Source organism: Diaporthe batatas (genome assembly GCF_019321695.1).
Source record: "Diaporthe batatas strain CRI 302-4 chromosome Unknown Contig00021, whole genome shotgun sequence".
Taxonomy (NCBI): domain Eukaryota; kingdom Fungi; phylum Ascomycota; class Sordariomycetes; order Diaporthales; family Diaporthaceae; genus Diaporthe; species Diaporthe batatas.
The window spans coordinates 326947-352319 of NW_025408568.1; the positions used below are offsets into that span (position 1 = coordinate 326947).

The 25373-nt window shown below is 53.0% G+C and overlaps 10 protein-coding genes across 10 annotated transcripts; 6 read left to right on the forward strand and 4 right to left on the reverse strand.

Moving 5' to 3' along the window:
• Positions 1 to 367: 367 nt before the first annotated feature.
• Positions 368 to 1913, reverse strand: KVR01_012835 (uncharacterized protein; the record flags this gene model as incomplete). Its single annotated transcript, XM_044782000.1, has 2 exons — positions 368 to 1108; positions 1194 to 1913. The coding sequence occupies 2 exons, from the start codon at positions 1911 to 1913 to the stop codon at positions 368 to 370; spliced, it is 1461 nt and encodes a 486-aa protein (XP_044638306.1).
• A 1035-nt stretch (positions 1914 to 2948) lies between these two features.
• On the forward strand, positions 2949 to 3973 carry KVR01_012852 (uncharacterized protein; the record flags this gene model as incomplete). The annotated part of the gene is made up of 2 exons (XM_044792132.1): positions 2949 to 3442; positions 3523 to 3973. 2 exons carry the CDS (start codon positions 2949 to 2951, stop codon positions 3971 to 3973), a joined length of 945 nt encoding a protein of 314 aa, XP_044638323.1.
• A 1225-nt stretch (positions 3974 to 5198) lies between these two features.
• KVR01_012697 (uncharacterized protein) lies at positions 5199 to 6783 on the forward strand (the record flags this gene model as incomplete). Its single annotated transcript, XM_044784560.1, has 2 exons — positions 5199 to 5506; positions 5673 to 6783. The coding sequence occupies 2 exons, from the start codon at positions 5199 to 5201 to the stop codon at positions 6781 to 6783; spliced, it is 1419 nt and encodes a 472-aa protein (XP_044638168.1).
• A 1719-nt stretch (positions 6784 to 8502) lies between these two features.
• KVR01_012785 (uncharacterized protein) lies at positions 8503 to 10523 on the forward strand. Its single transcript, XM_044791498.1, has 2 exons — positions 8503 to 9390; positions 9453 to 10523. The coding sequence occupies exons 1-2, from the start codon at positions 8612 to 8614 to the stop codon at positions 10408 to 10410; spliced, it is 1737 nt and encodes a 578-aa protein (XP_044638256.1). The 5' UTR covers positions 8503 to 8611; the 3' UTR covers positions 10411 to 10523.
• Positions 10524 to 10736: 213 nt separating this feature from the next.
• Positions 10737 to 12251, forward strand: KVR01_012690 (uncharacterized protein). Its single transcript, XM_044790428.1, has 2 exons — positions 10737 to 12051; positions 12107 to 12251. Exon 1 carries the CDS (start codon positions 10765 to 10767, stop codon positions 11962 to 11964), a length of 1200 nt encoding a protein of 399 aa, XP_044638161.1. The 5' UTR covers positions 10737 to 10764; the 3' UTR covers positions 11965 to 12051; positions 12107 to 12251.
• Positions 12252 to 12328: 77 nt separating this feature from the next.
• KVR01_012767 (uncharacterized protein) lies at positions 12329 to 13409 on the forward strand. Its single transcript, XM_044788975.1, has 2 exons — positions 12329 to 12876; positions 12942 to 13409. Exons 1-2 carry the CDS (start codon positions 12471 to 12473, stop codon positions 13190 to 13192), a joined length of 657 nt encoding a protein of 218 aa, XP_044638238.1. The 5' UTR covers positions 12329 to 12470; the 3' UTR covers positions 13193 to 13409.
• A 33-nt stretch (positions 13410 to 13442) lies between these two features.
• KVR01_012704 (uncharacterized protein) lies at positions 13443 to 14745 on the reverse strand. Its single transcript, XM_044793886.1, has 4 exons — positions 14559 to 14745; positions 14229 to 14503; positions 13948 to 14148; positions 13443 to 13871 (listed from the first exon to the last, which is right to left on the reverse strand). Exons 1-4 carry the CDS (start codon positions 14673 to 14675, stop codon positions 13532 to 13534), a joined length of 933 nt encoding a protein of 310 aa, XP_044638175.1. The 5' UTR covers positions 14676 to 14745; the 3' UTR covers positions 13443 to 13531.
• Positions 14746 to 20014: 5269 nt separating this feature from the next.
• Positions 20015 to 21908, reverse strand: KVR01_012722 (uncharacterized protein). Its single transcript, XM_044781313.1, has 2 exons — positions 21302 to 21908; positions 20015 to 21240 (listed from the first exon to the last, which is right to left on the reverse strand). Exons 1-2 carry the CDS (start codon positions 21570 to 21572, stop codon positions 20357 to 20359), a joined length of 1155 nt encoding a protein of 384 aa, XP_044638193.1. The 5' UTR covers positions 21573 to 21908; the 3' UTR covers positions 20015 to 20356.
• Positions 21909 to 23287: 1379 nt separating this feature from the next.
• Positions 23288 to 23792, forward strand: KVR01_012693 (uncharacterized protein; the record flags this gene model as incomplete). The annotated part of the gene is made up of 3 exons (XM_044791064.1): positions 23288 to 23388; positions 23485 to 23679; positions 23768 to 23792. The coding sequence occupies 3 exons, from the start codon at positions 23288 to 23290 to the stop codon at positions 23790 to 23792; spliced, it is 321 nt and encodes a 106-aa protein (XP_044638164.1).
• Positions 23793 to 24067: 275 nt separating this feature from the next.
• On the reverse strand, positions 24068 to 25354 carry KVR01_012784 (uncharacterized protein). Its single transcript, XM_044791903.1, has 4 exons — positions 25125 to 25354; positions 24810 to 24956; positions 24555 to 24737; positions 24068 to 24475 (listed from the first exon to the last, which is right to left on the reverse strand). The coding sequence occupies exons 1-3, from the start codon at positions 25152 to 25154 to the stop codon at positions 24660 to 24662; spliced, it is 255 nt and encodes an 84-aa protein (XP_044638255.1). The 5' UTR covers positions 25155 to 25354; the 3' UTR covers positions 24068 to 24475; positions 24555 to 24659.
• Between the last annotated feature and the right edge of the window lie 19 nt (positions 25355 to 25373).

Below are 25373 nucleotides of genomic sequence, written 5' to 3' on the forward strand. Positions count from 1 at the left end.
TACTTAGGTTGGGACTGGTCACAATAGGCCGCACTAGCCACCTCCTAACCATTCATCGCTTGGTAAGGCTGACCTCAGGAGGGGCGTAACCAGTCCAAACAGGAAGAGTGATGACTGATCAGGAGGGTGTGACCGGTCCCAACGGGATGAGTAATGTCTGGTTAAGAGGGTGACCAGCCCTGACGGGCGGCTGTTGAGATGGTCCTCATAATGCCATGGCAACGAAGGCACAATGAATTCATGACCAATTGTTCGTTTACAACTACGGTTGCCTAAATAAAAGAAATGAAAGGGCTGTGAAGCTGTGTTGCTGGCGAAACAGAACATATTACACAGTAAACTAACCACTGCTCTATTTCCTTGGCACTCAAGCGTCTCCATTACACCTTTCCATGCGGGGTTGTTCAGCTACATCAGCCAAGGTTTCTTTGACAACGAGAGCGACTCGGCTGACAATCTCGTCGATGTCCTCCTTGGATACTATATACGGAGGGCATATGAGGAAGTGATCGCCAGCATAACCATCATACGTCCCGTTTGCCGCAAAAAGGGCGATCTCGTGCCCTTTACTCATACCGCGCGCGTGTAGGAGACCGTTCAGCCCGACACTGGGATGGAACGGCTTCTTGGTCTGTTTGTCAGCCACAAATTCAATAGCCCAAAAGAGTCCCCTCCCACGTACATCGCCGACGTGTGGATGAGTAGTGAGCGTGTCTCTCAAGCGCTGCCCAAGATACGCGCCCATCTCGCGCACATGGGGGACGAGATTGCGCTGCTGAATGACCTGTTGGGTCTGAAAAGCTGCGGCGGCAGCCAAAGGATGCGCCATGTAAGTCTGGCCGTGGGCAAAGCCCTGTCCGTGGCTCTGGAGGGATTCCACAACCCGGGCGTTGACGAGAACGGCCGAGATGGGGACATAACCCGATCCGAGACCTTTGCCGACGGCCTGGATATCTGGCACGATGCACTCTTGTTCCCAGGCGTGTAGGGTCCCTGTACGGCCCATACCACACATGACCTCGTCTAGGATGAGCAGGGCGCCGTATCTCTCGCACACCTTTTTCACGGCCTTGAAGTAACCCGCAACAGGGAGTGCACAGCCGCTTGCCTGGCAGAACAACCGATGTCAGTGAAAGCCGGGATCAAAAATGTCAAAGTGCGTGTATCTTTGGGGGAAACCATTTGCGACTCACACTTCCACCGATAGTCTCTGCCACGAAAGCGCACACTCTACGCGGGCCAATCCTCTGGAACTCGTCATCCAGCTCCTGGACCAAGCGTTGCACGTACTCCGCCTCCGATTCACCGTCCCTCATGCCCCGGTAAGCACTGCACGCCGAAACGCGGGAGCAGTTCTGGGAAAGCATAGTGACAAATGGATCTTTGCGGTTTCGGAAGTCACCCAACGTCAGCGCCCCGAGTGTGGCACCGTGCCAGGCCCCGGTCCGGGTGATGAAATGGGTGCGCTCCAGCTGCGGCTCAGGGAGGTGTGCGAAGTACGTCTTGGCCAATTTCATCGCAACCTCGACCGCTTCAGAGCCTGAATCAGAGTCAGTGTCTGTTCGGGCTGACGGGGGTGCGTCAAACTTGCCTGAGCCGCATAGCACCGCCTTGGACATCATACCGTTGGTGGAGGCCACCAAGAAGTCGGCGAGGTCTTCAGCCACTTCGGTCTTGTAGAAACCCGGGTGGCAATATGAAAGATCCACCATCTGCTTTATGATGGCTTTCTGGACCTCGCTATCGCCATATCCGAGGCAGGCAACAGCAGCCCCGCTGGTTGCATCGAGGATGTGACGGTCATCCTGGGTGTTGAGATAGATTCCTGTCGCAGAGGTGATGACTGGAACGGGATGTCGCACGAAGTTCTTATAGAGGAGGCTGCTGGGCCCCTCTCTCATAGACTGGCCCATGCTGACACGGTCGAGGTGAGGAAAAACTCTCAGCCAGGCACAGCGCGATTACCAACTTCAAGGACCTGGATCTTGGCGAAGTAGTGATTGGCGAAGTAGTGATGAGGGTACCATTTTAAAGGAACACATTATCAAGACGCCTAGGATATTCAATCCGTCTGAAAACTTCATCTCCAACGGCAAATGCGTGAGCATGAGCGCCGAAGGGAGGCTTTCCGAGGTTTGCCGCCCAGAAAACCGGGCCGTCTCTCTTGGCTTGCAGTTTCGGCATGGCTGTAATGAGTGCAACGATATACCCGCTAGGTACACCCGTCAGGTGTGTTCATGGTGCAGGGTATAAGGAGACAACGACCCCCGAGCCCCAGCAGAATAGACCGGGAGGCTTCTTGACGTAGTCTGCACTACGGCTTGTGTCGCCATTCATCCCCAGCGTTTTAAAAGATCTAGCCCCTCAACAACTTTGTCCGAAATGTTCATTTCTGATACACAGATGACAACTGCCATCTCCTGGGCCTGATTTTGGAACAACTGCGACTCATATATGCATACAGCCGTATCATTGGATCCTCCGAGAAATTGCCAATATGATGGACATCCCACATGTGGACTACCAATTCGATGTCATCCGTCCTCTCGCATCGTGTTCCTTTCTCGCTGAGAAGGCTCTCCACTTGAAAGGATTACACGGGAACCTGGTGGTCAAAAGACTTTCAGAGGGAACAACCAATATGGCAAGTAGAGGAGTAGAGGCACTGCCTTTGCGAGCCCTCAGTGACAACTGATTACAAGTTCTGCACTTTTAGCTAAACAGTCATCAGCTTTTCAAAATAGCGGCGCAAGACACTTCAAATGAAGGGTCGACCAACGAGAGTCATCTGCCAGCTCTTATCAAAGTATATGGAGATGGTACTGACATTATGATAGATCGCGACAGTCAGTCTCACAAACCGCCACCCCCGCCTCCTTCCCCACGAAGCACTCTTTCTGCAGGCAAAAGGAGCATACCTGTCGCCCAACCCCCGAGCTAACTCTATGATGGCAGAGGAAATTATGTTTCACCAGAAACTAGCTCGTCACCACCTTGCGCCTCCACTGCTTTTCCGCTTCACCAACGGCCACGCCTACCAGTTCATGGAAGGCGAGGCATGCTCTGCCAGCGGAATCACAGACCCTCTAATCTGGCGAGGTGTGGCGAAAGAGCTCGCGCGATGGCACACGCTGCTACCGGCTCCCCCGACCAACAGTAGTACGATGGGTCCACTGCATCAGGAGCACAACGTCTGGGCCACGGCAAGGAAGTGGCTCGAGGCCGCCACAGGATCGGCAACAGAAAAGGAGGAGCTTCGCCTTGACCTTGACTACCTGGTAGATAGGGTACTCGGGACCGACCCGCCAGGCCAGGCCCTGGTCTTGGGCCATGGTGATCTCCTGCCTGCCAACGTGATTGTACAACAGGTCGCTCAAGGCGAGTCAAATGGGTTGACCGCCTCCCGTATTCCTCCGGGCATTGTCAAATTCATCGACTATGAGTACGTGCCGACCGCCCAACCTTCAGAAGACGGGGGAGAAAAAGTCCCCGCTCTTACTAACACCCGAAACAATATCTTAGACACGCGTGCTTCTGTCCGAGGGCCTTTGACCTGGCAAACCACTTTGCAGAGTGGGCCGGCTTCGAGTGCGACTACACCCGCCTCCCAACAAAAGCAACACGCCGGGAATTCCTGCGTGAGTACCTGGCGGCCTGCAACCAAGCACGACCGGACCCTGGGCCCGCCGGGGTTCCCAGTGGCGATGGGGCCGTCGGACAAGAACACTTCGAGTCCGAGCTGGCCCGCCTCGAGGCCGACGTGGACAGTTACCGCGGCTTCCCAGGCTTCTACTGGGGGCTTTGCGCCCTGCTCCAGGCCCACTCGGCCACTGGGACAATCGAGTTTGACTACGCTGGGTATTCGGAGACACGTTTCGCTGAGTTCCGCGCGTGGCGTGCTGAGGATGATGGCTCTCGCGTCGAGGCTGGCCTCGATATGCCTCTCTGGGAAGACCGATGGGCAAGGGAATAGTACCTAGGTACCCAAGGTAGCAACGCTGTACGAGGAAAGGATTTCTTTTTTCTGTAGCTGAATAGTTCATCTCTTCTCCGGCTGTTGTGAAATTTGCTGCAACTACACATGTGCAAGTGTCCACCGTGTGCCCCCAACCGAAAGCCGTGCTGCAACGTCCAGGTGCGGTGACCGGTCGTCTAATGAGTGGCTGCCGTTACTGGGCATAAATTTGCAACCGCCGTGCCACTTTTTCCGTGCGTGTGAATGGTATGCAAAGTATTCCATATCGAGAATCTACAAAGAATTCGGCCTTTGCCCACCTTCGCGCACACGAAGAACGCGTTGGGTGCCGTGTTGTTCACCACGTGTCGTGACCGCCTTGAACACATGTTTCAGCTGCGTGCAAATGGAAATGTGTACTACGTATTTGCCAATCTGTGTTTATCACATCCGTGTATCCGTTGACGTAGGTGCAGGGTCCCGCTCCTGCGGCGTCGCACCCAGGCAGAACGGTGTGGTTGCAGCCGGAGCTGATGAAAATCACTCCCAAAATACTGAGATCGTGGGTAACACCATCACATCCGAGTCCAGGCCCGAAATAACCATTTGAGACCTGCATCTTCGGATCCTCAAACCTCACTTGACCCGGATTATTTGAAAAAGTGTAACGCGACAGCATTTGATGCTTGAAACTTGATCATATTCGAGGCTGCCCAATGGACAAGCTCTGTGTAATTATCAACAGAGGCATCCAGGTAGAAGGGAAGATAGGCAATCAGCCTCCTCGTCGATCTGAGCAGTTCTCAAACTGAGGAGCTATACTGCTAAAAGCTAGCTGATCTGAATCGTGACGTAAATTTCTTGATACAGCGTGACCGACGCGCATACGTGGGGGGACAGGCGTCAAGTGGTGCTATCCAATTCGATTTGACTCCAGAACGAGATGGCCTCACCTCTACGTAGGCGAGGACCGAGTCTTCACGTCATCCAATGAACTGCCAAGTCCATACCATCTCGTACAGAAATTGTCATCGTCGTGATACGGCATGTCAAAATACTTGGTGATCGGATCTGCTCCTGACCATTGTGGTTGCCCTTGCCCCCACCCCCAAGACCATCTTAAGTTGTCCGTTGATAGGTTTTCGATGTTTCTACCGGAAAGAAATTTGCATTATTCAAAGAAACCGACATCAGACTCTTTTCCATCAGACAAAAGTGGGTTTACGCTCTCAACAAACACAATATGAAGGCAGCGACAGGTCTTCGACGCGTCGTTCGGGGCCTCGTTGTCTCAACCGGCGCCAAAGCTCTTTGGGAATCCCACAGGGACCTGAAGATCCTGATACTCTTGCGCATGGTACGCCTGCTGGGTCACGGCGGCACCACAATGATACTGGCCGTCTACCTCCACGGCCTGGGTCTCCCGGACTCGGACGTCGGCTTGTTCATGACCCTGACACTCATCGGGGATCTGGCCATCAGTTCTGGCCTGGTTTACTTAGGCGATGTTTTAGGGGTCCGTGTCGTGGCAGCCATCGGGTCGTTGTTGATGTGTGCAGCTGGAGTGGCCTTTGCGAGCCTCACTAACTTCTGGCTGCTGCTGATCGCTGCTATTTTTGGCGTCATTAGTCCCAGGCAAGTACTTCTATTTTTGCTTGGTGACACTGAACCTCTAATTGAGGGAACATGTGATCTTCGTTGAACTGACGTGTACTAGTGCCAACGAGATCGATCCTTTCAAGCCTGTGGAGGAGTCGGCAATCTCCCGCCTCAGCACGACTGACACTTGCAGTGATATGTTCGCTTGGTGGTCCATGTTGGGCATGTTCGGCACCGCAGCCAGCAACTTACTCACTGGATTCATTGTCGACTACCTTCAGAGATCGGGATACCCTCTCCTTGCTTCTTACAAGATAGTATTTCTCTGCTACGCAGGTATTGGCCTGACCAAGCTTCTCTGTGGGCTTCTGCTCAGCTCTGATGTTGAGCTGCGGCCTATAATAATATCGGATGATGGCTCAAAGGCAATTAGCACAGATTGTAGTGATGAGAATCATCAGTACAAGGACATGGAACAACATACACAGCAAGATTACGGCCACGTGGAGAGGGCTGAGGAAACTCAGCCCCTTCTCTTCAACTCGACGACGAACCATAATTATTCTACCGCACCATCAAGCCCCGCCACGTCAAGTCCGCCGCTCCAGGCTGAACCGACCAGCATTGCCGCCCTGCCGTCAGACCTCGCAGCCAAGAAACCCATGTTCACACCCCAGTCCCTCTCCTTCATGACCCGCCTGTCCGCCTCCCTGATCTTCGACTTCATCGGGTCCGGCCTCGCCCAGATATCGTGGATGACCTACTTCTTCAAGCGCGAGTACGACGTGCCCGACTCGTCCCTGGGCACGGCGACCTTCGCCGCGGGCCTCGTCTCGTCGCTGCTCAACCTCGCGTCGTCGCCCCTGGCGCGCGCCATCGGGCAGGTCCAGACCATGGTCGCGTGCCACGCCGTCAACTCGGCCTCGCTGCTCATGGTCTCGGTCCCCGGCGACAGGGACCTGGCGCTGGCCATCTTCATTTTCCGGATCCTGACTCGGGAGATGGACAACGCACCGAGGCAGGCGTTCATCGCGCGGGGCGTGGAGGTCGATGAGAGGACTGCGGCTATGGCGGTTGTCAATGTTATCAAGACGGCTGGGAGCTGTATTGGCCTGTATGCCACGGGGTGGTTTGCTGCGTGGGACGCGTTCTGGTGGGCTTTTATTGTAGCGGGCTGTTTGAAGTTGGTGTATAATGTCTTGATCTCGGTCTTCTTTTGGGGGACCTGATAGATAGAAGGTGTATCATCGCATGGGGAAAGCGCACGGATTGAGCTTCTGTCGCTAAGGAGGATGAAGAAGAAAACCTCTTGTTGAACATGCCTGGCTCGGCGGAGAGGTCACTCAGGATAGTATGTCTTTGGTCCAAGGCTGGCAGCCTAGACCCAAACTCCAAACACAACGTTCACCGTGCTATTTACTGGCTGGTCGTACCATTTGTGGTGTCTAAATATGCTTGCCAGTGGATGGGATATCATACATTGCAGGGTTGTCGACTGTTGCCTAAAGAATTAATAGTGTAACACCCTATTCTATTTTTATAATAAAAACGGATATTTATAGGGCAATAAACGAATAGTATAGAGCAATAAGTATCACTAGCTAATTAGAGTACACTATTCACTATATTCTACACCTATACCACGTTAGCTAAGTATATTTAACACTTTATATAACACCCTTACTAACAACACCCTCACTAGCGACAACACCCTTATTAGTAATAATACCTTTAAGTTAATAACTAATTAAAAAGTTAAGGAATTAAGGAAATATATAGTTAATAATTATATTTTTATATTTTATATAATAACGTTATAATATAAGTTAAGGTTAATATATTAAAGATATATATAACTTTATACTATTTAAATTCAACCCTAAATTATTTATTTTTTAACTTATAAATATCCGTTCTCTTTATAATTACTTACATCACAGTCTTCTAACTTTCAAACCTATTGTTTTCAAATAATAGTGGTTGTTCTTGTTTCGGTACTATATGGTAATCATGAATGAGACTTAATTCTGGAGAAATTCGAGGGAGATGATAGGCTACGGCTGAGTCTGTGAGGGCCAAAACTTTCAGCGTCGCTTCCGTCGTCAAGCACGTCAACATCGGTAGCCCGTAAACATCGGTAGCCCGTAGACCTAAGTTGCTCCGTCACCTCACGATACTAGAATCACATACTCGAAATCTTCCTAATGTTGTAAGTCCTTTATTTAATGAGCAGTTCCTTTGACCATGAAAAATGCTGTACGGTAAAACATGCAAACAACCGTTTGCCCTCTTTTCCAACCATGGTCCTCAGTCGGGTACTTGTGTACCTGCCGGGAGACACGTCAACGAGTTTACTCCCCAAAGTATTTGAAATATCAGGGTAAGGTCAGAACCTGGATCGTAAAACCCTTGCCAGTGCTTTGTGGTGCAAATTCCCAAAGCCGTCCAAGCATGGCTGTGTGTAAATGACAGCCGACAAGTACTTGGTTGAAGGAGCAATGACAAGGGCATGGCCGCTGAGCCAACCCTCGATATTGGTGCGCCACAAGAAAGATGATCTTGTTGCGCAGGTTCCCGGATACTCAAATGGGTTTCTGTACAGACGTTGTACAGGACAATATGTCACAATCTCACCGGCACAAAACCCAATGCCGGTCGATTTGTTTCATTAATTATTGGAGTCACATTAGATGATGAATTGGCTACCCGCTGCATGATACAATTCCAAATTGCTGTAGCACTTGAAGTCCGTATTCCGAGACAAGAACCCATATCCATCAGTAGCGCTGGGGGGCAGGGAGGATAAGCTGTAAGCCGAGGTGCGTATATAGTTACAAGGCCGTGAACAGCAATAGGTCAAGATAACCGAGTACTGCCTCCCGCCTCACTTGGAATAGTGGCACTGGAAGCCTGCAAAATTCCGTATTCAGTAATAAGTGTCCTTGACTGCCTGTATTGAGCAGAAAATGTTGACGAGAATTCCCAGAGGTACCGAGACAACCGAGCTATGCCACGACAGCTCGACACACTGAGATCACTGAATAACAAAACAACATCATGGAGAGCCTCATCTATGTCGACACCGATGTCGTCTGTCTCCTCAGCCAGCTGAATGCCTATGACTACATCATAGTAGGCAGTGGCTTCGGCGGCGGGTCTCTCGCAGAGGTCCTTGCGCTCCAGAAGAAGAGGGTCCTCCTGGTCGAGCGGGGAGATGTCATATTCTCCACGCACATCCTCAACACGTCGCGGCCATACTTTGGCCGGGGGGCCAGCAACAACCCCGAAGGCAACGAGAGCGTCTTCGACAGCGTCAAGGCCAAGGTGCAATGCACCGAGGGCTCGGAGAGCTTCATCGGTGGGCCGATCTATTGCCTCGGGGGCCGGAGCAACGTCTGGGGGATCTGGACGCCCCAGATCAGCCAGGACACGCTGGTCGAGTACTTCCCCTACGAGATCAAGCAGTCCCTCCTCGACAAGGGTGGCTACAAGAAGGCGTTCGACTTCATTACCAGCAAGTCACAGACCGACTTCGTGTACCCCATGGGCAGCGGCGCGGAAAACAACCCGGTCAGGATCAGCGAGGCCGAGTTACAGGACACTCAGTGCCTGCTGCAAGCCGCAGTCCCCGAGGCCGGGCCGTCAGGCGGCTTCACGCTCATGCCGGTGGCCGCCGAGTTCAACTCGTCTGCCCCCTACAAGTTTCCCCAGGGTGCTTACAGCACTACCCTGGCGCTCATGAACCGCATGTTTGCGAACGACAAGTACCTGACGGTCCTCATGAGGACAGAGGTGCTCGCTGTCCAGCGCAGCAGCGACGAGAACGGATCGGCTGGGTGAGTGAAAACCTGGTGCAGTCCTGGTGAGCACATGATTAATAACTCTGATGATTTCGCAGCCGAGGATCGTCCATCACATCCCTCAAGGTGCGAAATACAAAAGATGGTACTATCAGGGACCTCGGAGTTGGGTCCGCCAAGGTGATCCTCGCCGCCGGCTCCATCGGCACAGCATCCATCGCCTTGAACAGCGGCCTGCACCAGCTGCCCGCCCCGGCGAGCGGCCTCGTCGGCAAGGGGATCATCGACCACGACATCTGCTACGTGCGCTTCGCCATGGAGAAGGGGCTCGAGCTCAAGAAGCCCCTGAACCTCAAGTCGGTCGTCACAATCGACGGCCGGCGCTGCCTGCTGACGGTGACGGTCAACGCCAACTTCTTCCTCGCGGGCAGCTCGGCCTCGACCGCGCCGGCGCAGTGGTACCGGGACGGCAGGCTGATCAAGTCGCCGCGCAGCCGCGCCGCCCCGGGCGACACGACAGAGTATGACACCATCGCCGTGCTCTTCGAGTTCGTCGGCCCCCTCGAGGACAAGAACGAGGTCCTCAGCCTGCCCGGGAAGGACCCCGTGCTGCACATCATCCGCCCCGCCATCAAGCCCCAGGTCCAGGCGGGCATGGAGGACATCACCAGGCAGATCCGGAACAGGTTCGTGTACAATGACGAGAACTTCAAGACTGACGACCCGCCGCCGCGCCCGGTGCGCATGGGGTTCGGGGTCTTTGCGCACGAGTGTGGGACCATGCGCATGGACGGCCCGAAGGGGCAGGGCGTCGTTGATACGGACCTGAAGGTCAAGGGCCTGGACAACCTTTGGGTGTGTGATTTGTCCGTCTTCCCTGTCAGCCCTGAGGCGAACCCCGGCTTGACGCTGGCGGCGCTGTCGCTGCGTCTGGCTCAGCACCTCGAGGGCAAGCCCCTTGATGATCTTGAGCCATGGTGCCAGGAGACAGCGACGAGGAGCCTGGATTCAGACTTGACAGTTTGTTCTTGTGCAAAAGGAGGAAGAAAGTCATGAACAGGATTGCGTGGGCCTGGGTGCAGATGATTGGCAGACACGTAGAACTGAACAGGGATCGTTTTAAGCGTAGGACGTTATTTACTCCGTAGTACCACTTTCGAGCAGGGCGAGCATGAGGTTGAGCGTTGAAGTGTGAATAAATGTAATGTGTGCGACACGGTCCGCGCTGGCTCTTGTGATTGGGAATGTCAGCTGCGCCGCACTGCTGTGGCAACTTATCTCAGATGTTCAGATGTTCTCGGCCTGGCCGTTATATATCCGGATGTCGTGCACACTCATTTCAAAAACAGGGAACTTTGACTGCCTCTTCTCTGGTTGAGGCAGCCTTGGAACACCTCCAAACATTCCAGCATGGGGTCGGTCATCGAACCTCCGGCCTCCGACTCTCCTGATCTTCTCATTTGTCAGCCCACTCCCGAAGAATGTGTCAAGATCTGGTCCAACACGGCAGCGTCATGGAAAGACTCGCTCACCAAAATCGTGTACCTTGATGAGTCTCAGTACCTTACCACGGTGCCACTTGCCAAGGATGGAGGAATGACCAATTGGGTTCTCGTCGATAGAAACCACCCGCCCAACCAGCGTCAGATCCTGTGCTCATGCGAAAGCTTCCGGAAGCGGTGTCTCACCAGCGATAAGGAGGGAACCATTGAAGAGGGCATCGTTCATGGCGTCGCCAGCGTTTTCTGCCCATCCGAGTACCGCGGCCGCGGCTACGGGGCTCGTCACATGAACGAGCTGGCCAAGGTACTGAGGGAATGGCAGCCCGGATATGGCAACAGCATTGGTAGCATATTGTACTCAGATATTGGGACAGAGTACTACGCTAAGCCTGGCTGGCTACCAAGCCCTGGGAACTGGCACTTTGTCCTCCCATCGGCCCAAACGGAGGTTCCGGTGACGGCACGGTTGATTCTTGAATCGGAGCTGGAAACCCTCTGCGGCAGAGACGAGGCAATGGTGCGGAAGGCTATGGCCACGCCTAGCAGGGCGTCGAAACGTGTGGTGGTCCTTCCTGACCTGAATCATATGCTATGGCATATCCGGAAGGAGGACTTCGCAACCAACCATATCCTCGGAGAGATAGCAGAGGCCAAAGGGGCAATCGCTGGTGCCCCTGGAACACAGGTCTGGATAGTTTGGGTGCGTCGGTATTACGAGCACCCAGATCATCCTGAACAGGAGGACCGCGATGGAGTGAATGTCCTTTACGTTCTCCGTCTTGTGATTGAAGCTGACGAGACCGCCAATAAACCCCACGAGGACTACTTGGAACCCATATCAGCAGATATTTACGTGGAACAGGCAGCGGCTCTAAAGTCCGTGTTACAGGCTGCCCAGGCCGAGGCAGCAAAATGGCGCCTCGACCAGGTGCAAATATGGGACCCGTCCCCCCTAGCACAGAGTCTTCTCGAAAAGAGTGGGATAGACGCAAGTCGAGTTGAGCGGCAGACCGACAGTATTGCGAGTGCCCTGTGGTTCACGAAAGGAAGCGATGTCAGAGAACTCTCTCCGCAATGGATCAATAACGAGTATTATGCATGGTGCTAGAGAGTCGGACTAGGCGGCTCATTGAAGACTTTCGTCCCATGGCTCCTCAGAGCTCATCACAGATTTGTGATGCACTTCCTGTACACTGTATGTGAGCACGGCTACTACTTTTAATCTCTCCGCGCTTTCTGACGATGACTAGTCCCGCGAAATGAGCCCAACCTGACCATTCTCATCTTGAACGCTTTGGTCAGCTCCGGAGTCCAACAGCAGTTTGGCGAAAGAGGCTGACATGCAGGAGGCCATGTGGAGCGCCGTCTTCCCCCAGATGCATTAGTGGCACTTTCTTATAGGCTGATAATCAAACCCGTTGGTTACCCCAGTACTTGCCTGTGGTCGGAATGAGAATCTGCGAAGCTTCCTCTAATGCTGTAACTTACCCTACCTGCCCAGGTATGAATCAACGAAACCTCTGCAGATTCATCATTGGCGCGTAGACCTAAACACCTCCGCCATCTCCTCATCGGAAACAATCGGGGCTCACAAGGTCAGAGGCGTCAAACAGAATGCCGAATACGGCGGCCAAGAACTTTGACTTGCGTTCTGCAACATGTGAGGACGCAACGCGGATCGCGGAGATCCACATGGCAGCTTTCAAGGATAATGCTATGCTCCATGCCCAGTTCCCAACCCCAGCCATCCGCAAGTTGCTGCAGACTTGCAGTGAGGACAAAGCTCTTGCCGACATCAACGACCCGAAGATTACTGTACTCGTGGTAACGACAACGGACAGCAATGACGAAGAGGTTGTCATTGCGTTTGCAAAATGGTCATACCCTATCTTTCCTGGTGATGACTATGTCGAGTCGCCTTGGATATGGCCTGACGGGACTGATCTCGACACCCTCAGAGCGTGGACCGCCAAGGCTGAGGAGGCAGAGAGCCGTTCTGTGGGAGAGACTCCTTGCTACCGTATGCACCAAAGCTCGTCAGAAACTCTTCGTGGAAACTTTGGATGCTGATCAACTGATTCAAAGGTCTTACCTTCATCGGTACTGATCCTGTCTACAGCCGTCGTGGTGCAGGCCAAATTTTGGTGCAATGGGGCATACAGCAGTCCAAGGCAAGAGGTTTGCCATTGTACCTCGAAAGCACGGTGGAAGCAGCCCCATTCTACAAGAAACACGAATTCTCTACCAGAGAGAGTATCCTCCTCCCGATATGTGTTGATGGCGGTGAGAAGACGCAGATTTATGAAGAAATTGTCTTCACATACGGCCGAGTGTAGAAGGGCCTGGGCCTATGTACTTGTGGTGCTGCCACTAGAGATCATAATCCTTTTGGGGATCATTAATCAATGAATACAGATCCGAAATCAGACCGAGATACCAAGTCTCGTTTCTGTTCCATACGAGTGTGAAGCCATACATGGCGCCTTATATGATGGTAACTACCGAGTTTAAACCAGGCATATAATGATATGATACCGAATAGCATACTTCGAAGATGCGTGGTCCATGACTGTAAATTAATGTATTGTGCGGTGAGCCCATGGTGCATGCCGGAATACCCCTGGGGCTCTAGATCGGCCATAATCTCTTGGGAGTCTTCTGCCTCTCAAACGCTTTCACAATTTCGATACAGTGGTTTGGACGCCCAGAACATCATTAATGAAACCAACCTGCTCTCTGAGCAACTGGTCCTTGCCCTTCCCACCCATCAAATTGAGGTGTCCTCTGTCCTTGAGCCACAGAACTTTCTTCATTGGTGATTTTATCTTGTCAAACATCTGTTTCTGCAGCTCTGGGGGATACATCTGGTCGAGTCCCGGTATAATCATCATAACTGGGGTTTCCAGGTTGGCAATAATCTGCTTGGGCCAAAACATGGCGATATTGTGGTACGACTGAATAGCAACATGGTTGCGTGCTGTTGGCCCGGCTTTCTCCACGATCAATTTGTTGAACCTGTAGTATTGAGCGAGGGTCAGCTGCTTTGTACTGTACCGTACTTTTCGTTGGATGGGGGGGAGCGTAAACTCACCGATACGACTCCAGTCCTCCCGGGCCACCAGAATCCAGCATGCCTATGATATTCTCCCCTTTGCTGTCGAACATTGGCATCATTTCTGGCTCGCACCCGTGGAGTAGCTGAGCCTCGCGATCCTTGATTAGCCGAGCGAAAGCATCCTTTCTCTTATCGTCTCGGTAGTAGTTGAAGACCGGTGACGCCATGATCACTGCCCTGTTGAGAAGGCTTGTCAGTTCAACTCACCCTCGTGATATCTATCCTGTACCAGATATGAGGTGCTGAGAATCACGTACTTGACTCGGCTGTCAACCACAGCAGTGCAGCCGCTAACCAGGGCCCCAAGGGAGATACCCCACAAGATGATGCGTTTCGAGTCGACCGATGGCAGGGTGCTAATATGTGTTATGATATCTGAGAGATCCTCGGAATACTGGAGAGGATCAAGTAGATTCCTTGGGGAACCATCGCTACCTCCTACACTTCGAGTGTCGTAAATAAAGACATTAAATCCTTGGGATTGGAAGCCTTTCGCGACTTGGGGAAGAAGTATTTCCTTGACGACATTGATCTACAGATACGCCCAGTAAGCATTCCGTTTCCCTCAGGCTGGAAGAATAACTCACACCAGGTGTCATGATAACGGTCGGTGCAGGCCTCCTGTCGACTAGGAACAGCCATCCTCGGATGGTCGTCCCGTCGAGTGTCTTACATTCATACGCCTCATAGTCGGGAGAAGCCATGGTTTTAGCCCTCGGAGAGATTCAGTCACGGCTATCCTGTCTCAGCCATACTAAAGCTGAGGAACAGATCACGGACAAGACGACTCAGAAACTTTTCTATTGATATCTCGGTCGGTGTTGGGGGCTTCACCGTGGGCCCATTTATTTATGTGGGTTTTGACACCAACAGCCCTTGGCCAACATACACGGAGCCCCGAGTCGTACGGTTACACCAAGTGGGCTCAAATCATAATGAGAGGATAGCTGATATCAGTCTGCACGTTCTTGGAATTTATGACATGTCTATTTTCCTTGCAATCGTGGTCACGGTACATGCAAAATTCTTTCGCGAAGTGGTCACCAAGGGAAATCATTAGGTGGAGAGGGGATAGTGTACAAAGCGAGTTGTGGACTGACATGCCGATACAACGCAATCGAATTTGAGGATTTGGAAAGCGGGGTGCCCTTTCGGGCGCTTTAAAGTCTTGTATTGAAGTCCATGAAAATGACGGTATAGTGTTGTGAGCAGGTGCGAACAATCGATAATGCGTCATGCTCGGGCTCAGATGAAGCAGACCAGAGGCATTTCTTGCCGTGGATGCCATCTGTGCATCATACCGACTGGCACAGGGATTGCTCCTGGCTGAGGGAGGCGCAGGGCGAATGGGAGCTGTCAATGTTTTGGCCAGACGACACGACGACACGAATGGTATTGCGTGGGTACCTAGGTATATCAGGGGCCGTTAAGAGAATATGACTGCTGACACATCAGTAAAGGCAAATCTGTGGAACACATAATGGACCTACCAGAATGTGAAGGTGAACCAGGTTGCCAGCCATACATATAGAGGTAAAGGGACAACAAAGAGAATGGTTTCGAAACATGCTATCACACATCCATGCAGATCCCTCATTAACAATGCCTTTCACCCCTCCCAAGATCTCTCCTCCATTGTATAATGGAATCCACAGATTTGGAAGGACGTGACTGATCAAAAAGCCTTCTGCTGGCTCCCGAAACAGATTCAGAGTGTATGCAGTAAAACGGTTCCAACCGCCTTTAATCATCTCTTGCTTCCCTCAGAGGCGGTCCAAGACCCCACGCCCTTGAGGTAGTATGGTTGTTCGGCGAGTGATGGTGGGCCCTGCGAGGACCGCGAGGTTTCGTTGGCACCTGTTCGATACGGTAGGCCTACCAGGCGGTTGCCGTCCTTGAAGGGTTGTGCCACGTACGCCTCGAGTCGTTGTTGCTGGAGGTAGCTCTGCTGCTCGACGTCTCGGTCTGGGGCAGATCGACTTCCGGATGACGAACTACATTAAACCGCGTGGCATGTAATCAGTAAAGGCTATCGGTTATATGTAGATGGAAACGGTCACGGCCTTGTTGTCTTACCCACTGACGGATTGTGTGGATCTGGAACTCATGATGACTGATCCTGGTCAGACGGCAGTGGCCTGGATAGGGGAACCGACGAGGAGTTCCCGCTTTCAAATGGTACTGGGAATGGGACTCGAGGGTCAAGATTTGGACGGTGGTCCAAAGACGACAAGGTGCTTGTGAGCTTGATGGTTGGCGCGGACGATATAGCCGAAGAGCTGGAACTTTATCTATAGTTTCTGCGACAGGAAAGAGAATACACGCGCGGGAAATATCAGGTCAACACGGAACGTGCAAAGCCTAGTGTATGGCAGTCGACAAAAGCTTGGTGGGGAGCACTCAACAACACCCGAGGATTGGGTAAATGTCTATTAAATAATCCGTAATTCAGTGTCGAGATTCGGTCTCGACGATGACCACAGAGACTGCAGATAACACTCCATGCGAGGCAGCCCGCGGGCTTGCCCATTGCGAACCTTGGAGTGGAAGCCATGGTTCGCACGCCGTTTCCATCTCCCCCCTGAACTTGCCCATTTAGAGAAGCTTCCAACAGTCGGATAACCTCTAATTCGTGCGTTTTCGACAGATGCGAAAGGGTGCCCAGGAAACTCCACATGCAATTGTCCTCTGAACAACCCCGCCCCGACCGGTGTGCCAGAGCCCTGTATAAGTCCCTCGTGCTAGGCCCACCCCCTCCCCCTTCGAGTCAGGCAACGTGATGCCATTGTGTTCGAGCAATACAAGATCGTTGAGCATGTCGTCGTTTCGAAGACCCAGACTCCTCCGGCCCGTCGAGCAGCAGGTGCCAAGTTCGTGTGTCGTCGGAGGTGTGAAGGCGGCGACTTAGTGGTACGGTGCTATTTAATGTGCAGAGGCAAATCGCACTTTGATATGCCTGTATTATCAGGCACGGGTCACAGATCAAACGTTGAAGAGTCGACAGACATCGGAAGAGACGGAGCATTGGAAGAAATGAGATGATATTGCTTGGGCAAGAGACCGAGTCCCGTAGCAAGCTTCAAAACAGGCACATATCCAAATATGCTCCCAACCTCAAACTGGAATGCCTTCTCGGGTATGATGACAATTTCCAAACAGGCCTGTCGGGTTTGCTACTATCTTCAGGATACAGCATCTAGTCCCAGCTTCTGGAATAGTGCCTTGTTGGACATGAGATATTCCGAGAGAAGACTTCTTCCCTGTCTCAATCCGGAGGCCATCTCCCTGCACCAATAGAGTAAAGGCCTCGATTTGAAAGCGGTTTTGTTTGCAAGGGCTTTCACTACTGTGAGAAAGCCCAGGCGCCTTGGGAAACAGAACCTGAGGTTCTGAAGTCTGCGCAGGAATAAAACCACCCTTGGGGGTTCCTGGAGGCGAGGAAAAAAAAGGGGGGGGGTGTGACCGAATGGCGGTGGAAAAAATGAGGCGGACCAGACACGTCACCATCGCCCGACTTGTATGAGATGGACGGTCGTATATGCAGGCTTCGTTGGCAGGACGCGTCCTCGCTTGAGACAAGACCTATGGGCATCGCCGACGGAAGCAGATAACGGAGGGAGGGTGCCGGGGAAGCCTTGGCGTTAGGCAATGAGGCAACCAGGCAACCAGGCGACCAAGCGGGGTGGGTAGCCAGCCAGCCAGCCAGGTTCGGCAGACAGAGACTGTGCCCAGGCACTCCGCTTCGAGGAGGTCAATGTTCGTCCAGCCTGACGCAGTTGTTGGCCTTTGGTGGTCTCGCTAGTCGCTGCTCGCGTTCGTGGCAAGTTGGCAACGTTGCTGACAAAGGTAGCGATCGGGTGTATTGAACTTCCGAACTCCGAGCTGAGCTGAACCGGGCCTAGACGCTTTCCAAAGTCGGATTCCTGTTGTCATGCGTACTCCGTGTTCATGATGCGGTAGGAGGACGAGCTCAGAAGACCAAGGGATATCTGGTGACAAGTAGTGAGAGGAGAGCAAGAGCAAGAGGACAGTGAGAGGGGAGGAAGGAGAAGGGAGGAAGGAGAAGGGAGGAAGGAGAAGGGAGCATGGAGAGAAAACCCAGACGAGGGCGACGAGAAACAGAAAACAGAGCAGATGGAGAAAAGACCAAGGAGACAGGGGAGTGCGAGAGGAACTCTCGTCCAAGGCTGTTCTGATAATGGGCACAGGACGGAAGAAGTAGCAGCCATGTTCTCAAGGGGGAAGGGAGGCTCATCTCTGCCTCACGCATTCATGTGCCGACCGAAGGCGGGCGCGCAGCTGCTGGTGTCCCGGGTTCTCGATTCCTGGCACGATGATGGAAGCACAAAGAGCTTGCAGAGACGGTCTGGCGGCTGTGGGAGGACGAAGATGAGAATGGGGAGATTTCGATCTGAAAACAAGACACGTAAAACACCACGGGGAAGAGAGAAGATATATAGAATGGGGTGGGCCTCATGCCGGATACAAAACGGGGGTGGGCCTCAGGCGGGATGAAATACAGGGGGGGGGCAGAAACAAGTCGGCGTGAAGCCTCCTGATTTGGCTACGGACAACACGCAGGAAAGGAAAGCAGGGGGGTCGGTGCTCAGAAGCACCACACTGCATGCTAGTGCAGGTGCCAGGGTGGCAGGGTGGGATGACGCAGCCTGCATCTGCTTGCAATTGGGCCGCACAGAAACCTCGCTACTCCCAAAGAGGAAAGACCGCCCCACCTTTCTCAGAATCAATGGCGGTCACTGCCTACTGCGGCACGGGAGGATAGGGCTACTGTGGTAGACGTGAAGGATTCTGACCCCAGCAACTTCTCTCTACCGCAGTGCGGAGCATGTGGTGGCTAACACAGTACGGAGTACAGAGGCACGTCACTTTCCGCCGATCTGAAATGTTGTGTATAAAACAGACAGCTACCTACAGTACTGTGTTAATTTTGCGATGAGTGGCTCAGGATCATGGTCAGTCATGTGTGACTTTCAGGTTCGAAAGTTGAGAGGGCGCCTTAATCCATCCGTGAAACTCAGATCGAGAGGATCAAAACGTTGCAGTGTGGCAGGCCTACCTTACCTATTCACGGTTAAAATAGTGCCTACGTCGCCCCGACTAGGGCGGCCACCATCGACCAGCTCTGTCTGACTCGGCCATCAAGCCTAGGGACTTCTCCTCTCATCCTGAGGAGCCCTCTTCCGGCAATGTCATCGACTGTTTCAAGGCAAACACTTGGCTAAAAGTAGGTCGCATGCATGTGGCAGGCCGGCAGGCTGGCGGAGCGAGCTGTCCAAGAAACGGCTGCAAAGGACTCGGAGTCTCGAACCCTGTGCTTCGTCATCTGACGGCAACCACATCTTGAACTGTGGGAGCAGACGGGACTGGTAATCTGTATTGCGGTGAGGTTACACGAGGCACCTGGGCGTATTTGACAGGGTTGCATGCAGGTGTCGACCCGATAGCCTTGAGCCTCCGAGGATGGGAGGTTCGGAGTTGGCCGGGCGATGGGGGGAGATGGGAGATCATTGGCTGTCAATTTGGGGCAGGGCTCTCACAGGTGCTCAAAGGAAGTTGGAAGGTTCAAGTTGTGCAGGGATGGGGGGCGGGTTGGAGAGACGTTGACCCACATTTTGTACACTATTCGCACATTTGGGGGGTCTTACTGAAGTAGTACTCCTACCTACACCTAAACGTACCTACCTAGGTATGTACTCCGTACTCTTCCCTTCAATTCTTACCTCTGTGCTCTGCAATATACCACCCATCCATTACTAGATATACACCTGTGCTTTCCCAGCACACAAAGACGAAACAGCACAAGGCCCATTGAAACCCAGATTCACCGCCACGTTGATGGGCGCACGCCCAACAGCCAGTAATGGTATAGAACACAACTCTGTGTTGAGGCGGATCTGCTCGGGGCACCTGGGCCTCACGGCTTGAGCAACTCACCTACGGGGCATAGTACTCTGTCCGACACTCAAACCCCCCTTCAACAATTGGTCATGTCCACGGTGGATTTTAGCAGACCACTCTGCAAAGGCACACAGTACACATATTACTTGCTCTGTCCATACTCCCGAACACTACTCAACAGTTGGGCAGAGTGTGACCGCGCCTGGCGGATGAAAATGTTATCATTTACCTCGCCGGGACAGCAAGCCTCGTAGTGTTATCAGAATGACTGAACATGCATCTGGTCTTGGGCTGAACTTAACAAATCTCACGACTGTGGCACTTCCTAGGTACGTAGGTAGTCCCGTACCATTCCCAGTGCTTGTCGAAAGAAGACATCACGACCTGGGCCATGCATTTGATGCGCATGATAAGCTCTGAGACTATTATACACATCACATGAAGTGATTTCTATGGTTCGCGTCGACTATGGAATCATCTTCGCCTGTCTCATCCTATCAAACACAAGCGTATATCCTCTGGTAGTGTCGACTGTCTCCTTGAAACCCACCTCCCTCGCACTACTCAGGTCGAACTGCCGATCAAATGGAATCTGGAGGATACGCTCCACAAACCACCAGTTGTGCGCCACGATATCCATACCCTCCAGCCCTTCCCGCTCGACCAAACCAGGCCACCGGTCCGCATGCTTGACGACAAACGCACCCGCCGTCTCCGTCCCCTCGCTCGGGGGCAACCCCTCGAGGCCGAAATACGCGCAGATGCCGCCCCACACGTCGCCCCAGGTCACCACCTCACCATCAGCGACGTTGAAGGCGCGGCCGCCGCCGCACTTCTCCGGCTCCAGCGCGGCGAAGATCTCCATCCTGGCGATGATGTCCTGGCTGGAGTCGGTGTGCAGCGACCGGTAGCCCGCAGCGGTGCCGGGGTAGGGACACTTGGCCCCCGCGCCGTGCACCTCGCGGAACAGGCTGAGGTAGAACCCGAGCCCCTGGGCGACGTTCATGGCGTTCGTGCCGGGGACGAAGCCGATGATGGTGTCCGGGCGGACCTCGGTGAACGTCCACGAGTTGCCGGCCTCGGCGGACAGGCGCCTCAGGATGTCGACCTGCGAGTAGTAGAAGATCTCCTGGCCCCACGGGTCTGGGACCCTCGGCTGGGACTCGTGGAAGGGGGGCGCCAGCTTGATGTGCTGCGAGAACAGGAGGCCGTAGGCCTTGCCGCCGGTCTGGAGGACCACGGAGCGTATCCGCGGCGCCAGGGCTGTGATGGCTGTGATCGAGGTCTCCAGGAGTGAGTCGTTTGCAGCCCTGAGGGGCATCGGCCCCTTCTCTGAGGGGACTCTGTATGCTGAACGACTGTCAGCCAGCCATACTTTGGACGTGAGGTTCTTCTGGGGAGCTGAAATTACCGGCATAAATGACGTGCGTGACGCTGTCAATGTCCGGGATCTTCTCGGTCAACAGGGTTTTGACCTCATCCACGGGCCTCGTAAAGTCGATACCGCTGACAAGTCTGACCCGGTCCTCATTTGCTGGCAGTAGGGCCTTCTCCTTCGTCACTGGCCTATTTGTCGTTCCAGTAACCTTTGCAAAAGTTGTCGGTGTTGGATATATCAGGGCCTGGTGCATGGCAGCCCACCCCGAAACCCCTGACGCGCCAAGAACAAGTAGATGCGCCATTTCGGTAGCTTGTCAAATCGCTCGAGATCGATGAATGCAACGTCGCGTTCCAACGAATAAGTTGAGTTCTCTCGCCTATTCTTATAATGTGGGCGACTGGAATTGACACATGTGCCTTTACCCAGGGCACGGTCGAAGATCTGACACTGAGGCGGCTGGCGTTTCGGTCGCAGATCGCACAGGGGACACACGTTTGACTTTGCAGTGACAGGTGCACTTGCTGACGTCGAACGCATTTGTGCCAAGAAAATGTTACCAGGCAGCAATGGCAGAAACAACAGATTTCGCAGCCTCAGAAGTACATCTCCAGCTAAAGATAGGAATAGAGCCGCCGAAACAGGTCTTGTTTTCTGTTGAAGGTGTATTGAGGTGGTCGAGGCTCAACGACGCGCTTGAGCTGCCTACCTAGGAGTGGTTTCGTTCTTAATCCGTATACACCCCGAAGGCGTATGGTCCCTTCACAAATACTCAAGCAACTATCAAATCCTATGGATCCAATTGCTGAGTACGCATCTTCGCCAATTGATAAACACATAGAGGATGTTCCGAGTGCGCACAGGAAGTTGAGAAAATCCCAGCGGCTCGCATACTAAGCTCGGATAATATCAGAAAGATCAGTGCCGTCCATCCCGTAGGATTTAGCCGTACCGGAAAGGGAGCATACGATCATGTCATCGTTATTGTCAATTTCCCTCACGCGAAAGAGTAGTGCTGGGCATGTCTTGATCATGTTACGAGGATTCGAGGATTCGTTTCAATCTGAACCTCGGAACTCCGACATAACTAGGCAAGTACCCTAGGGTGCCGTACCAGTTGACGTTTCGACATGATGTCTGGCCACAAAAGCTTGTTGGACTGCTTGACCATCAAAAATGCATTCGCGGTAGCTTTTCGAGAGAACCCACTCAGTGTTGCTATCACTTACTCGCTCAATATCCGTCCACCGCGACAATCTCGTTCATCCGAGCCTTACCCACCTGTAACGGAACGCCTTCGTATGACCACATTTTGCATCGATTGAATAGATGAATGCAATTCACAAGACCAAGATTGTGCTCAAAATTGAATCCAAGGATTTGACGGCAAAGTAAAGTGGAACTGGCGGTGTTGTTGTGTGATGTATGGGTATCGCGTGTAATAATACTTACGGGGCACGAGAAAGGAGTCATGATTTCAATCACACACCGCAACGACGACACACCTGGACGAGGATATGATAACTAGAAAAGGGGACAGATTGAGTTTTAGAAACTCTTCAGTGCGCCGAGATTTCTGGAGCTCTATCTTTATTTAGACTTCGGTGCCCCCTGATGACTCGCGATTAGCTCTGTACAGAGTGCGGACTACTCAGCCTCGGCAAGCATCAAGGGCCAGCGTATATTATGGCGAATTACCGGATCTTCCGATATGCATAGTTTTCCGTTGTCTGTCAATCCCCGAAGCCCGGAGCCCCCACTAATTGAGGCTGGCACGCCTGATGGGCAGCCCCAGTGCCCGCCCGGTAGCAAAGTCTAAACACGAAGTCAAGAAGCATAACATCTATTGAATCTAGTATTACGTGCAGATGTGGAATAAGCATATAAGGCCCGGTCAGTCGTGAACTCGTAAACCAGTCAGTCGTCTCATCACCGCAAACCATTTCTCAAGACACTTTACTGCAAATAGACTCTCTTTACCGCCTGTAAATTCTTTTAATCGATATTCTCACAACAAAAATGCGTGCCACCACCGCCGTCGCTTCTCTGCTCGCCGTCTGCCTCCCGGCAGTCAGCGCGGCCACCATTCACAGCCGTCAGGAGGGTATTATCTATGGATGGTGAGTCCGGACCCATGAAGGAAGGAGCCCCAGGAATCACAACAGGTTTTGAAAAAAAAAAAAAAAAAAAAATTCTAACTCAAGAACCATGTATAGCCACTTCACAGGCGACGGCATCTCCGCCGACATCAGCGTCGGCCACGACGCCGGCGCCGACGCGCCCCTCACCGGCACCAGCGGCAAGACGTACGAGCTGGACTGCGGCACCACCTCGACGCAGCCCGTCCCGGGCGTCTTCGCCAAGTGCACCGTCAACAAGGAGAAGCCCGTCATCACCGCCTACAACGCCACGTATGTAACTGCTCGCGCCCGTCCATCCGGAACAACCCAGAGGTCATTGCTTCAATGTTCTCAGTCTAACATCACACCCATTCTGTAGTTTCATCACTTGCGCCATCCCATAAGAGGGTTCTTTTGAGTTGGGCGTGCAAGGGGGTGGACATGGTCTCCGGTCGCATCTTGGAGTTTATAACGGGACTTGTAACTAATGGGAAAAATGATACCGTGCATATAAATCTCGCATGGAACGATATCTTGGTTCTAGTCAAATAAATAATACTAGTTGACACCACAGCTGAAACTACCCTATGTTAGAGTTCTGGATCCAGTCCCCGGCTGAGTTCCTATCTCGCCGAGGAAGGGATAAATGCAGATACGTCATGAGTCTGATGTCTTGAACTGTACAGCATCTGCAACAATAGTTTCCTTAGGTTTGACTTCTCTGTCACTCATCCTCTGCGCGATTCAAATAGGCCATGGAGTCGACATCACGAGCGGGCTACCTGTGGCAGAGTACTTGTAGGGCCCGGGGACGATCGAGTGCCGGTTACAGCAGGCAAGACTTGAATGAATGGATTACTCTAAGGTGGTATACAATCAGAGACCTTGACAGCCGTACCCCCAAGAGGCCGAGATGCTCTTCTGAGCAACCATCAACGATTCAAGTCACAAGCCAGAACACACCCCATTTGCACAAAAGCGCGACAGAGGAGCCTCGATCGCGAGGCTCGGCAGGAGCGGGACGGCCGCTATGCATGCCAGATACCACACGATCGACTGGTGAAACCGCCCCCATCCTAAGCCGTCTCTGTCCCATCTCAGCACACTGCAAAGCAACCGGGCATATCGGGCGGATGGGTGGGTGGATGTTCGTGGGATGCGCCAACCTTTTTGACATGAACCAAACGCCAGTACGCCCGATTATTCTTGTTCTTCCATTTTTCTGTTATAGACCAGACCGCCTTGAACACTTCCAGCATTGGTTGGCCATCTCAGCCCCGTTGTTGCCTCTCGTCGCCGCCGATCCTCTCCAGTGCCTCGAGCATGACCACCGAGTTTCCGCGGATGACCTGTGCGCGCCTCATTAGCTTTGTAGAAGGTACGCGTTGGGGGTGGGGGGGCTGAGGCGCCCGCCAACATACCACCATGCCGAGCTTGACCTTCTCCCCGCCGTCCTTCTCCTCGACTGCCTCGTCCAGGACGATGTTCAGGAAGACGTCGTAGCCGCGGAGGACGCCGATGACCTTGCGGCTGCCGTTTAGTTGGACAAACAGCCTCTTGTCGAGGTACTACAGCGAAAAGGAGTCAGCATTGCGCACATCGAACCGAGAAACGGGGGGAGTCAAGGTGGATTGGAGGGACAAGAGCCACTGAATGATGCAGAGAGGAGCAGCGGATGCGGCAGCGGGCCAGCAACGACCTTGACATCATAATCAATGAGGAGAAGGCTAACGTACCTTCTTGAGTTCTGGCTGAGCGGGCGCCATCTTGTTGAAATGGGTAGGTCTGGGGAGGGAGGGAGTTGGTGGTGGACACTTTCGTCGGTCGTTTTGGTAGGAAGCCTGTTCTGAACGCGCCGCGACTTGGGGGGAACTGAGGACTGACTTGGGAGCTAAGCTCAGGTCAAAACTGCGCTGCGGCAGAAATTCGGCACGGCCGATAAGATAAGCATTTCGCCATAGCTTGTGCACCACCAAAAGGGTACC

Excerpts from the sequence above, each read along its gene's own strand:
- KVR01_012785 (XM_044791498.1), top strand. The coding sequence starts at position 8,612 with ATGGAGAGCCTCATCTATGTCGACACCGATGTCGTCTGTCTCCTCAGC. Across the intron at positions 9,391-9,452 it reads GACGAGAACGGATCGGCTGG|CCGAGGATCGTCCATCACAT; the intron begins GTGAGTGAAAAC and ends ATGATTTCGCAG.
- KVR01_012690 (XM_044790428.1), top strand. The coding sequence starts at position 10,765 with ATGGGGTCGGTCATCGAACCTCCGGCCTCCGACTCTCCTGATCTTCTC.
- KVR01_012722 (XM_044781313.1), bottom strand. The coding sequence starts at position 21,572 with ATGGCGCATCTACTTGTTCTTGGCGCGTCAGGGGTTTCGGGGTGGGCT. Across the intron at positions 21,241-21,301 it reads CACGCACGTCATTTATGCCG|CATACAGAGTCCCCTCAGAG; the intron begins GTAATTTCAGCT and ends ACAGTCGTTCAG.
- KVR01_012784 (XM_044791903.1), bottom strand. The coding sequence starts at position 25,154 with ATGGCGCCCGCTCAGCCAGAACTCAAGAAG. Across the intron at positions 24,957-25,124 it reads CTCAGCCAGAACTCAAGAAG|TACCTCGACAAGAGGCTGTT; the intron begins GTACGTTAGCCT and ends TTTTCGCTGTAG. Across the intron at positions 24,738-24,809 it reads AGGTCAAGCTCGGCATGGTG|GTCATCCGCGGAAACTCGGT; the intron begins GTATGTTGGCGG and ends AGGCGCGCACAG.
- KVR01_012704 (XM_044793886.1), bottom strand. The coding sequence starts at position 14,675 with ATGGCTTCTCCCGACTATGAGGCGTATGAATGTAAGACACTCGACGGG. Across the intron at positions 14,504-14,558 it reads CCGTTATCATGACACCTGGT|ATCAATGTCGTCAAGGAAAT; the intron begins GTGAGTTATTCT and ends GCGTATCTGTAG. Across the intron at positions 14,149-14,228 it reads GTGGTTGACAGCCGAGTCAA|GGCAGTGATCATGGCGTCAC; the intron begins GTACGTGATTCT and ends CCTTCTCAACAG.
- KVR01_012767 (XM_044788975.1), top strand. The coding sequence starts at position 12,471 with ATGCCGAATACGGCGGCCAAGAACTTTGACTTGCGTTCTGCAACATGT. Across the intron at positions 12,877-12,941 it reads GGGAGAGACTCCTTGCTACC|GTCTTACCTTCATCGGTACT; the intron begins GTATGCACCAAA and ends ACTGATTCAAAG.